Source organism: Motacilla alba, chromosome 6, assembly GCF_015832195.1.
Source record: "Motacilla alba alba isolate MOTALB_02 chromosome 6, Motacilla_alba_V1.0_pri, whole genome shotgun sequence".
Taxonomy (NCBI): Eukaryota; Metazoa; Chordata; class Aves; order Passeriformes; family Motacillidae; genus Motacilla; species Motacilla alba.
Window position 1 is genome coordinate 28134911 of NC_052021.1, and position 13333 is coordinate 28148243.

Consider the following 13333-nt stretch of genomic DNA (forward strand, 5'->3'; position numbering starts at 1 on the left):
TGTGCCTCTTGCGCATCTCCTCTTGTACACCCAAAAATCTCTCTTTGCTGAGACTGGTGATTTATTTTTTTTTTCTTTTTAAATCATAGTGAGGGGCATTTCTAGTTCTACAAGCATAAACTGAGGGTCCCCTTTTATTTAACAGCACCACATACACGCCCTTTGCAAAGAGAATGCAGGATAAATCACTGCGCAACTAAACATGTCACCTTCTTTGCTTTTTAAAGATGATGGGGACTGATGTGCGTTGTACCAAGACTGCTGTCACTCGATTACCACAACACAAACACAGGGTAAGGGATGACTCCACCCCAATGGGCTTGTGTTCTCATTAGGGCAAGGGAAGGGATGAAAAACAGATACAAAGAGGTGAGGTAACTTGCCCAAGGTGACAGAAGTCAGCAGCAGCATTGGGTGAAAACCCAAGATTTTCTGAAAAGAACATAAGAACCCCTTGTTTCCAGAACAAATTTCTGTAGTCACTAGAAATTAACTGAATTTAATGCTGGTGAAAATATGGTGTAAGAAAACCCCAAAGGCTTTTGCTTATTCCCAGAACAAGCATAAAGGCAGACAACTTAGACCATATTGCTTTATCAGCTTCCAACATACTGCTTTGTCAGTAAGAAGCTCCCCTTTAAGGATTAACATATAGTTCACCTTCTGTGGTGAGATTAGTTCCCCCTGTGTGACTAACAAGAGACATGTGTTTGTAGCACGTTTTGTGGAATGGGTCAGGCCTGTTGGAACTGGTCAGAGGTCACCAATGCATCTCACAGTGGTTTTGAACCAGATGCCAGCTGGATTCACTACCAACATAAATTGGAAGGGAGAAATTCTGTAATGTTCTGACCTGTTAATCTCTTATTTTATTCCTGAGCTGAATTTCCAATTAATGATTAAAAAACTAGCTTTAGAAAACATTTAATTGCAAAGGAGAAAAACCGAAGCAGTTCTGACCTGCTGGTGGGCAGAACACTGATAAGAAAGCAGATTATTAGTCACATTGAGCTGGCGATCTACAGACCACTGGTGCCTGAATGATTTACTGTAATTCTTTCTTCAACTTATCTTCATACTCAATTCAGTTACAGTCAGTAAGGTCACTGAGACCGCAGCAGCAAATCCATTTCCACGTCCATTTAGATTTGCATTCAGAAAGTCTGATTTACAGACAGATGGTATTACGGGACAAAGCCTGCCTCACAGACTGCACTGGAATCATGTAAATAGTAATTGCAGCTATGGAAATTCACCTGAGAAAACTGACAATCTGAAAGATACCTTCACATACAAGTTTAGAAGAATAAATGACATAGTTTTTTCTTATTGCTGCGTGATACAAGAACCCTTGCTGAATGTCAGCAGGTCAAAATGTGAGGCAGGTGTTTCTATGACACAATTAACCTGCTTTCCCAGGTGGAAGAGCACTTCATCCTGACACCATTTTATCCAGTATGTCTGGCAAAGTGCTCTGGTGACATATATTTCTTTGAGCTAAGTGCCCTGCTGCTCCTAGTCCATAGAATATCATGGTATTCCTCCTATCCTCCTGTGAATATTGCTGCTCCACAGCACAACAGCACATTGGCTTTTGCCTCACGTTCTGGACCTTGCCATTCCCAAAGATGAGGATATCCACGGGAGTCATGAGGAAGCACACAGGGACAGCCTGCAGACCTGCCCCCTGTGCTGATGCAGGTGTCTAACCCTGCAGTCCCACACGTGAGGCAGCCCCACAAGCGCTCCCAGTTCCCCAGATGAGACAGACACAAAGCAGTGTGAACAGCAGCAGCAGCCACCTCCAGCAGTGCCCATGGGAAGCAAAGCAGGCTCTGGATGCAGTGCACAGCAGAATGAGGTGCTGGTGGGTCATTACCTCTCCAAGACTCTGTCTCTCCTGTCTGTCCTCGTAGGCGGAGGTGTAGAATGGCTCATAAGTAATTAGGTCTGGACGTTCAATGTCATAAATGGCCTTGACTTTGGGAATGGCTGCTAAATCCTTGTAATCAAGGATTTCATTGTCTACTTTTGCCTAAAGGTCAAAGACAGAAGATAAATTAACTTACACAAATGCACTGGCAATTTCTTTCTGTTTTACACAATTCATGATTTTGTGTATTTGTTGTCACACTGCTGCTATGGAAACCCCTTTTTGGCACCCTACATCTGGAGTGAATGCTTCTTGTTCTTCTCCAGCAGGCCTCCTCTGCAGCAGCTCACAGTGTTTTCTCTTCTCTTAGGGAAAATAGAACATGGCATATATAGATCTAGTTACAAAAGTTTTTTATCCCCAGTAGTGAGCTGGAAACTTCAGCTCTGCAAATGACTCATTTTGTGGCCTCAGGCAAGTATTTTCACCTTTCTGCTCTTGTTTTCCCATATGTAAAATGGGTGATAACATCAATTTAGTTTGCAGATTACAGAGATTACAAAAGGATTTCATGCTGAAGACCACAGACAGATACTCAATTTATAACTGTGCACACAAGAGGAAACAGAACTTATCGGAAGGAAATAAAAAGACAAAGAGGACTGTCAGGACTGGGTATCCAAACTACCAAATAAAATAATTACATTCATCACTCATCCTATGCCTAAGCTTCTGACTAAAGCATCCCCTTCTTATCAAGTAGATGGTGCAAGCATGGACTAGTTTTTTTTTCCACTAAGACTGCAAGGAGATCTTGACCAATTAGAAAAGTAGAAGTAGGAAATAAATTCCAAAGTCAGCTGCATCCATTACATGGAGACAGAAAGAGGCCTTACATTTAGTTTAGATAACTAATATATTTCTTTACTTACAGAAAGACTTTAAATAAATCATCATACATTTTTATCTAGCTTACAGAAACATATTTATGACTAAAATTGAAAGAGGATATTAAAATTGTTTTTCAACGCTTCTAAAAGATAATTTATTCATATTAGATTCCATATGGAAATTCACATTCACTTCTGCTCTTTCTGAGTGCTAACCCCTAGTAATTTCAGATTAATATGCATTTCACAAGCTCTTTAACAACCACTGGTCTTGGTGGTTCTTAAGCAATGCCTTAAACTAGAAACAGAACCTTTCTTGCTAGAGAAGCAAGGCTTGAAATATTTGGGACCTTCACTCTCTACAAACAGACTCAAATCTGTTTAGCTTTTAATTACCAGATATTAGAAATACCTAAAACCATTTTTAATCCTTAAAATATTTAGGTATATCAATATATGTTATTTCTGTAGTATTTTTACCAGTTTCTTAATGAGGTGCAAATATGTCTGGATACTCTTAATCCAATATAAATTTTTACAGATAATTTTGTAGACCTTGATCTAGGCTGCCATGTTGCTCCACAGACAGTGATTTTGAGAAACAATTTATCTTCATAAGCTATGGTTTATGAAGTTGATATTACCCACATAATGGCAGTTTTCCAGGACATGCTTTGTATTTTGATATCTGCAGTGCCAACACTTTTCATGTATCACCTTATTTTTGTGGTTGATGAAATGCACAAAACTGGAGTTTAACTCAGGACATGAAATTTGTAATTTTTGACATTTTTTCTGCATTATTACAAACGTAACCACCTAATTTCTGGGGTTTACTCTACCTTTTCATCTATATAATCTCAAGGTTATTGATAAAATCAGTGATTTAGCATTATGCTTAATAACATTTTTTTTCCTAAATTGAAAACACCTTTCCTTTCACAACCGAAAAATCTGATTTCTGACGTGGAAGGTGTTGGATCAGATAGGTTTCCTTTCAGTGTAGCTGACCTTGCTCCCCACATTCCCCAAGTACAGAGAGCAGACCTCTCAAAAATTGTGTATCAAAGTGCACAGATCTCCTCACAAAATCCTTACAAGGTCGAATGACCCCTCTGCCCTCTGTCCCTCTTCACACCACCAAGTGACATCCCAAGATTTACTGTACCTTTCTAAGAGATATGTGACCTGGAAAAGGCCTACCCTGCTCTTGAAATCCTGTAGCTATAAAAGCCACATGGTGAAGGTTTTAACAATTTAAGCACTAAAATAAAGCATCAGTATAAAAGCGATTTATTTCAGCACGAGTTGTTCATGTGCAAGCAAAGGCTCAGCAGCTTATTCATCAGCAGGAATACTTACATAGATAGTGTGGCCCGGAGAGCCAGGTATACTGGAACCTGGTCTGGAATAAATGCTTTCTGATGATGTTCTTGTAGGCTGAAAAACAAAAGGGAACTTTTGAGAGCAATCTGAAGCCATTAATGTTGGCAACTTTAAGTGAAGAAATCTGCATGTATCTTGAAAATAACTGAATTTAAGAAAAATGTCAACACAAATGCAAGCATTCTGGCAAATTCCACAATCTTGTGAGGCAAGTGGGTTTTTTGGGTTTTTTTTTGGTAGGGGAAGGAGTGGTGTGAGAGGGGAAGAGGTTTTCTAAATCATACAGTGTAAAAGACTAGACTGACAACAATAATGAACAAAATCAAACAACACCTGCAGAGACACTGTAGGAGCCATACAAAGAACCATCCAGGACAGTCCTGCTGGTCATTTTAGCAACAGGTTAGTTCACAAACCACTGTAGGGATCAGCAGTCCAGCCGACAAAACTGTTGTGAGGAGCACAGCATACACATAATCTCTTTCCAGCTGTTCAATCCCTGGATTTCCATTAGGAATGACATCATCAGAACTGAATTCTGCCTTCCTAAGTAAAAGGACCTGAAATCTTTTGCTTGGAGCTGCTCCCTACATATGCAGCACAACCAAGATGCAGCAGGGAAGTCACATCTTGGTGGCAGTGACATGATTCCCTATACTGCAGAAGTCAAGATGTTTAATGACAGTGTCCTGCAAACTGAAACTCATGAGAACACTCTCATCCCTACAGAGCCAGTGCTGCTATATTTAGTAGATTTTCCAACACTTTTTCAGGACTAAACAGACACTGATGCCCTGGGGGAAGTTCTGTGAGGGGAGAGAAAACAACGGATGACCTGTGGGGATCCTGAAAATCTGATGCATTTGCAAAGTACTCTATTTGATCAAAAGTCACCCTGGTTATTGTGATGATTACTCCTAAACTTGGCACACAGCACAGACACAAAGGTAGTCAAGTCAACCACATCCCAACTGAAACTGAGAAACCATCAACAATTTTTGCTCCCTAATTGACTGCAAAGAACCAAATCCCATCACAAAACTCTGTGTCAGCACAAGATTCTGATGACACCAGTGCAGTGGGATACCTTAAAGTCACTTAAAATGAAATCTTGGAAAAAGTCCTTATCTCATCAGCTTGGGAAAACAGTCCTCATCTCATCAGCTTGTGACATTAGGCCCCCTGGACTAAGGGACCTTCAGGCACCTGAAGAGAAACAAGGCTTGACAGCCTGGCTCATTGTTTCTTGGGAAATATTGGATGAACGTAAAAAGGCTACCGAACCTATCTTACCTCTCAGCATACACTTCCTGAAGGAACTCTTCTACTGACTCCAGAGACTTTCTACTTTTAATTTCAAAGCCAGAGAAACTATTAGAACCATCTGTATATAAAATGTTCAAGACTAGTCCTGGATAATACAGCAGGCTTTCTCTGACTTCACTTTTGAAAATTAAGTCACCACATTCAGGGAGGGTTAAGAAACAAAAGCCTTTGAATATGTTCCACCAAAAAATGTAAGATTCAGATCAAACAGAAAGCAGATGTAGCTGTGGACTGACAAAGTCACAAATCCTCTCCAGAGCATGTTTGAGAACACTTTCTCAGCTGGACCTTTACATGTTTCTTTTCTTTTCTCTCTGAGGCTGCAAATTCCTACATCTCAAAAAGGAACAGAATTTTCTCATCTGCCCTTAAGCTCCTCCCAAACCAAAAAACCCAACAACAAGCACTTGTTTCATGGAAATGTTACAAGAATTGAGCTGGAAAATCTGGCTGCTGTTGAGAAACACTTTATTCCCCCTTCCATTCTTCCATTTCACTCTGTTTGAGTGGAGACACATGTAACATGTTGCTGCAGTTACTATGGAAAACAATTGTTTTCATTACAACACAGGGAATAGTATTAAGTACTTGAGGTACTTTTAGGGGTGTCTCTGTTACCTTTGGCTTTTGGCAGACATACTTTGAGAGTTTTGTCTGCTCAATTTTCCCTGTTGTAGGAAAACAAGTGTTAGAGGCAGTTATGGCTAATTCCCATTTGGCAGGCCCTTTGGATCTTTTATAATTGCCTTAAAGCCAAGAAATTCTCAGTCATCATTCCGGCTCCTTAGTTTCATCTCTTAGTGTCACTGCTAAAAACCTTTTTGTTTAAGGAAAATTCACTTGCATTTATCACTTCAGTGAATTTACTATAGTTAGACACTTAAGTAGATAGTTTCAGCCATATCCTGATAGTAAATTTCTTAAATGCTCTTAACCCTGGAGTACAAGAGGAATTGTCAGATGGACTGGCAAGTTGTAGCACCTGTTCTTCATTTCCTCACTGTGTTTCTGTTCCAAGTTCCTCTTCACCATCTCATTAACAAGGCCATGAGCCAGGAATGACACCCTTTAAACCAGTTTTCTATTTTCTGTGATTCTTTCTGTGTACATCAATTTTACCTTCTGCCTATTGCAAAGCTCCCCACTGCCTGGTCAAGACACCCTGCTGCCAGCCAGGGCCTGAGCACGCTCTGCTCCTTTCCTGAGGAGCTGAATCCAAGCAGATCTGCAACTCTGAGGCTCCTCTAGCAGCTCCCAGTCCTGTTCCTTGCTTATTTCTAAACATACCCTTGAAGACAGTGCATGAAAAAGGACTCGTACATCTACTCTCACCTTTCCTGCCTCACTTTGCCCTATTTCTTATTTTGAGCTACACAGGCTGTTTCCATCACAGATGGCTCCTTCCTACCCTGCTTCTCCCCATATGGTCTGGAATCCTTCACAGCTTTGCACTTTCCCCTAAACACAATTGTGTTGCTCTTAAAAACATTTATGCTGCTTGCTTTAACAAACAGACACCAAAGATTCCTTGATATAAGCTGTTCCTCTGGCATACTTTTAGTTGCTATGGTTGGCTCCTCTCCTAAGAGGCCCATAAAAGCTCCTGTTGGAAAATCTGTGACCTGGTATGGCTTTTATTAGACTGAATGCTACACTTTCATCCCCGACCCCGTGTAACACCATTGTGACTCTGTGTCTTACACAGGTGGCAAGAGACACACCGGAGGTCAAGTTCTCTATTGATGTAACTGCACTGGGGTGTAGATTCCATCCTGGAGGGGAGCTGATCAGAGCACAGTTAAACAGGAATAGGGCTGGCCCTGATGTAACCTTTAACATTGGAGATGTGGAGATAACACGAGTGCATCTCTTTCACATGTTATTCAAAGAAAACAGGTGAAGAAAAAGGACACCATCTTTAATGTGAATGCAATAATTTAGAGGTATTTTCTTCCATCACAATAGTTCTGTGGCACTTGTTCTACACTCCCAGCAACAAAACAAGTTAAGCTGCCTTACTTCTTCTACAAAGAGATCTGAAACATTTTTTATATTGTTGTTCTTTTCCTTGAAGGATTCAAATACAGCCTTTATAAAGCCACCTTTGTGTAGAGAAACTGAAAGGAAATTTCTATGAAGAGCTAATCTTCTTTTTCTTTTCTGGTGGTACATGGCTTGTCCACATTTTCTGAGAGGAGGAGAGTCATCTTTTTTTCCTTTCCTCTTCCACACAAATGGATGTAACAGTAGTAAATATATCAATATAGGATGTCTGTACCAAATACAGAAAGTCTATGAGGTATATGAAAAAAAATTTTAAAAATTAAGTCAAGAAAAATTCATGCATGTAATTAAAGGAGCCAAAAGAAAAAACAGATCACAAAGCATCTAAAGTATTTGCAAGATTTCTCAGTATTTCCCACTTTATGACAGACTTCTTATTTTTATGTTTTTGTTCTTCATTCCATGCATTTACCTTCAACACAAAAGTTCTTTTACCAGTTTCATTTGCAGATTGATAGAGAGAATACCAACTGCCATGCTCATCCTCTAAGGTTCATCGTGAATTGAGTGCTCAATTATCAGATCACCCATGCAGATGCCCCAAACTGATTAACTTGATATTTCAGTATTAGACTACAAAGCTTAAGATGTTCACCTGCATTTACCCCTGTTTGTTATGTCATCATGCACGGTACATCATCTAAATAAATAACTTCTTAAAAATAAAAAAAAAAAAAGTCCCACTAGAGCCATTCACATCATCCAGGTGCTGCTACAATGTGGTGGCTCTGGCATTCTCAAGTACAGATGTTCAGCATCATGCTCTGTAAAAACTTACAGGTGCAGGCAACCAGATCAAAACTGATCCCAAGAACATCTGGCCAAATGGATGCACTATCGTTTTACAAAGGCATCGTCACCATTTACAGTACCTGCCTTAATTTTTTGATAGAGTTCATTATGCAAGGCGGTGATAATAGCTGCAGAAGAATGAATATGTTTTCACTTAATAACATTTAACATTATAGCTTAAGCAAATTCTCTAAACCTCAGAAGCTACTTTAAGTGAAGCATATTTTAAATAAATAGAAGATTAGGATGGAATTTCTTGTCCTGGGCAGACTTAGCAACAGTAAGGGATTTGACTTTCTCAGTACAACACTTTTTACACTGACTACCTGCTCTATCGATTGCAAGGTTTTACAATTGATTAAGATTTGGAACTGGGGCTCATAAAACATGGATTTCCTATGGATTTCTGTAATTTTCAATGGCTGCACAAGACCAACCAAGTCCCTCAATGTCAGCATTCTTTGTGCCTCTCTGTTGGTTTAACTTCTCCTTAAGAGAGTGTTTCCTTCAAATGCATGCATTCCTTATTCCTCTACACTAAATATGCATCAAGACAAAACTAGGGAACAGGTTTAGTTCAAACTCACACAGACACAGATATTAATAGGTTACAACTAATTTTTCTTTCCTTCTGGACATAAAGGCCAGAAGGGAGAATGAATTTTCAGCACATAATCACTGAAGATATCTTGGTACCAAACAAACTTCTACAATACTACTCATGCAAACTCAGCGTTCATCAAGAGTAAGTTATGTGGGAAGAACAAGAAAATAAAGTGGGAAGTCCAGAACATACTGAATTCAACACAAGCTTTCAGAGAATTCAGTGGATTTCACCCTACCATTTTCTAACTACAATTTTCATGTAGATTCAAGCCTTTGGCCCACTTTTACAGCAGCATCAGTGACAGTACCTTTGTGTCTACTCTGTAGAAAAAGACTTGAAGCCAAAATCTGCCTTGAGTTTCACTTTGTAAAATCACCATGTAAATCTAAACAGCATTTAATACTGACCAAATTTACACAAGAGGATATTCATCTGACCCTATGTCCTTTGTATCTTACACAGTCTACAAAGCAAGAAGGAGAACATACCTTTATTTTAACATGGGCTGCTCCTATTTTGCCTTGCGTATTTTTCTAATACATCTAATAGGATTTGGGTTTTTAATCCTGAGACTCCTGGATTTCAACACTGGAAACTCAGGCTTATGTGCACTAAGCCAAATGCAAAAAGTCCCTACACTGGCCTAGAAGATGAGTGAAATGATCCCACCATTTGCTGTTCTCGGATTCCAAGATTTTATTCCATAAAGCCTAGGACTGAAGGGGCATTGATCTCCTTAGGAGCACTGACAACACATCTTTATGCTGCATTTTCTTGATACACAGATCTGTAGCTAACAGAGGGGCAGGTGTTCAATAATAGTTAGGTAACTAAACCACTGTGCAGGACAAAGGGTAGAGAGTTTGCATTAACCCCCACTGAATCACAGAATTGGATTCCACTGTCCAACCCCATCCGGCAGGCTGGATCTCACACAGACACCCTGCCCTGGCTGACACTGCCTACATCTACTCTGCCATGAGAGATGTGAGGGGTGCACAAACCAACACCAAGGAAATCCAGTGGCATGGACTCTGCCTGCTGCCAGCCTGCACCGGGTCTGCCCCAGTGCGCTCTGACTCCATCACCAGCTGAACACTACCTCAGGTGCACCTGCACCAGCACAGCCACACGCCCCACAGACACGGCTGTGTTGGCACACACAGCCAACAAATAAACACTGCCCTGAGGGAGAAGAAGTGGAATTGGGTGGTGTTTGTAGGTGCAAAGCAAACTCAGTAAAATCTGAAAGTAGACAGCTACTCCAGAGTCAGGAGGACAGAGAGGACCTTGCAACTCAGATGTGAACGTGCACCAGACTAGAGAGGCAAATGCTCTCAGGCAGCGCATGGAATATATCCAAACCTGGGGTTTTGTAAGCATTTTCTCAAATAAAGTATTCATGGGTAGTTGGTCAATATATATAAAAAAGGAAACTACTTAAAGGATGGCTTTTTTTTTCCCTAAAAACATAAGTCGTTGTTCATGGAAAACTATTTCTTTTTAACCATTGCTTTAAAGTCAGATATTTTTCACCATTTTCATTTGCTTCATATTTACACTTAATTTTTTTGTTTCAGAAGGAAAACTTTCTGAGATACTGGAAGACCAATACTACAGACCCCAAAAGCTCATCTGAATCTAAAATAAAAAAGTTAATTGTAAGCATTTCATTAAACAAAATAAAAAAAAAAGTGAGAATTAACAAGCAACACTGAAACAAGTGATGCAAAATACAGCGTCAGTGCCCATGGTGGCAAGTGAGAGCAGGAAAGCTGTGTGGCAGGAGTAGTAGCAAGCGCAGCAAATGACAGTAATGAAGAATCTTCTCAGTAAAGAAGATCATTATCAACACTATGAAAACACAACAGCAAACCTCTGCAGAGCGTGGCCTGCGCAGAACCAGACTCTTTGGGTAAAAGAACTCAGATGAGGAATGCTGTCATGGAACACAAAAGGGAAAAATGAGTGAAAAGGAAAGCAGTTTCCCCAGTTCAGTGGTTAAGCTCTTTTTTTTCAATCAAGTTTTTATCATCTGCTTCTGTTATAGTTTCTGTTCCTTACTGACTGCTGCAGAATCGTAACAGCCAGACAGTTGTAAATAAACACCAAACAATATATATTTTTGTAACATGCATATGGTTGCTTTGCTTTCTGCTTGTTTTGTCTTTGCAAACTTCCACAAATATCCATGGGGAGAAGTTCTAAAGCAACCATTGCTTTTATGAACTCCCTCTCAGATCTTGACCAGCTCAAATGCTGATTAGGTTATATCACAATTCAGTTACTGAGAGAAAACAGAACTTGCTGAAAACTTCTGAAGTTACTTCAGTCATAAAAGGGTTTTTGTTTTGTTTTGTTCTAAAAGGAAAGGAAACCCAGCAAGCAAATAGGCAATGGCACTGGCTTTTTGCAGAACCACCAGAAAATCTAGGCCTAACCCTGAATAAAAAACTGAAATTCAATCAAAGTACATATCCCAATTTAGTGCTGACATGCTCAAACAGCTCATAGTTCCCCAGTTTTGTTTGCTTCTGTACCTACCTGTTTGCTACTGCCTTCATTTGGGTCAACAGGATGAAGCACGTGTCAAAGTCATCAAAGTGAACTCCAGCTGATATTAGAATAAGGTTCTGACTTTGCACCAGAGCAGACAATCTGTGATGTACCATAGAAGCTAAAAATAGTGCATCCCAGCCAGCTTCAGCATGGTGCATTTATCAATGCCTTTTAAGGACCTAGTAAACCTCTGCATAGGAGGTCTCCTCCAGGAGCATGGTGCTGCTGGACAGCTCTGCTGTCACAACTGCTCAGATCCTCCCTCAGTTTGCCTTCTTCAGCTCCACATCCTCCTCCTGCAAGGACTCACTTAGGCAATGCCTTGCAGGTGAGTGAATCCATTTACTTCCCTCACTTCAATTAAAATTAGCTGAGGGGGGAGAATACTGACAAAAAGGGAAATACTTGAAGACGACTACAGCCATTTCCATGGGGAATGGAAACAAGCAAACTGATTTATGAGGTCAGCTGGAGAAGGCTAATAAGGGTGACAGTGTAGTCAGGAGTGCTTTGATTAAACTCCTGAGTCTAAGTGAAAGGGAGGTATTGTACTGCAACCAAGTACTACAAGGCAAAAGCATTCTGACACTTAAACATGGCCAAAATACTGTCTTACATTCAAACTGTTAAATGAGGAAGAAAATCCAGTCTGGCATCATTTTCCATTTTCTTACAAAAAGTCAGGACAGAACAATGTGTGAGTTCTGGATGGTACCTGCACTCAGGTTTGGCCACTCAGGACCACACACCCATCTAGGGGCAGTTATGTTTTTGCCCACACTAACATGAACTCTGCTCAACAGCAATTTATCTGCACATTACCTATGACCATAATAACTTCTCTGTGGGGGATGCTTTACAGACCAGTGTACTGGAATAAATGCTAAAGGATGTGGCTTCCTGTGAATGGGACCCACACAGAATACAACACTCAGGATGTCACAGGTATCTTCATACCAGTACCTCTTTGTTTCCTTATCTGAAAGACAATTTATTCATATGCAGTCTCTAATATTCATATCCTGGGAAATCAGCACAATTCAAGGGACCAAGTGAGACATCAAAAAGAGAAAATTGTCCAGAGGATGAATCAGTGAATAAGGGCTTAGAATTGCCTGGTTCATGCAAAAAGCCAGGCTCCAGCATTTAGTGCAGCATTACTGCCACCGAAGATTTGACCCAGAAAGTTTGTCTGAATATGCTGATGTAACTCCAAGGGTAATTGTGGCTCTTTTTGGCATTCAAATCAGGATCACTTTAGGTTGAGGCTTACTTGGATGGCAAAGAAAGAAGAGTTCATCTTGCCTAAATGCTGCAAATAACCACGCAGAACAGGGGATAACTATAGAGCAATTACACAGATGTGCAAAACCACTAAAATATATGATAGCATTTGCCCTGTTCATATCTTCTCCTTAGGAGTCTCTCTCACAACAACTGAGATATGAAATGAAGTGTCTTAGATACTTGGCCACGTCTGTATGTCAGTAAATGACACTATCTTTAAGGCAGTGCACTGAGACAGGTATGTGAAGGTGGTAAGCCTAAAAATCAGAGCAATACCTCTGAAGTGCCTCCACTGTATATTCTGCCAGAGTTGTGACAGCTATGCGAAAAAAACATGGAAAAAGTCACTCTTTTAAAAACAACATTCAATTATTGTGTGTGCAAAATGTATGGTGGGTCAACTGAGCCATGAATTCAGCTTACCCGGAGCTTCTCCTCAGTCTTAGTGGATTGCTTACAGTCGGGATGCCAGACAGTGGAACCTGAGGGAGGAGAAACACATCTTTGTTCAGAGCAAAGCAGATAACTTCTCCTCATGACAAGCCAGTT

At 40.3% G+C, this 13333-nt stretch overlaps 1 protein-coding gene across 18 annotated transcripts in view; it reads right to left on the reverse strand.

Annotated features, from left to right (window-relative positions):
• Positions 1-13333, reverse strand: part of ABLIM1 (actin binding LIM protein 1) — a 187605-nt gene that overhangs the window by 30288 nt on the left and 143984 nt on the right. For 12 of the 18 annotated variants that reach the window (XM_038140682.1, XM_038140698.1, XM_038140694.1 and 9 more), the window contains exons 8-11: positions 13208-13266; positions 10815-10877; positions 4126-4203; positions 1880-2035 (exon numbers count right to left, since the gene is read on the reverse strand). In XM_038140682.1, the coding sequence (XP_037996610.1) occupies positions 1880-2035; positions 4126-4203; positions 10815-10877; positions 13208-13266 (356 nt within the window). The remainder of the gene's footprint in view (positions 1-1879; positions 2036-4125; positions 4204-10814; positions 10878-13207; positions 13267-13333) is intronic. The other 6 variants (XM_038140692.1, XM_038140693.1, XM_038140688.1 and 3 more) reach the window with 1 other exon arrangement.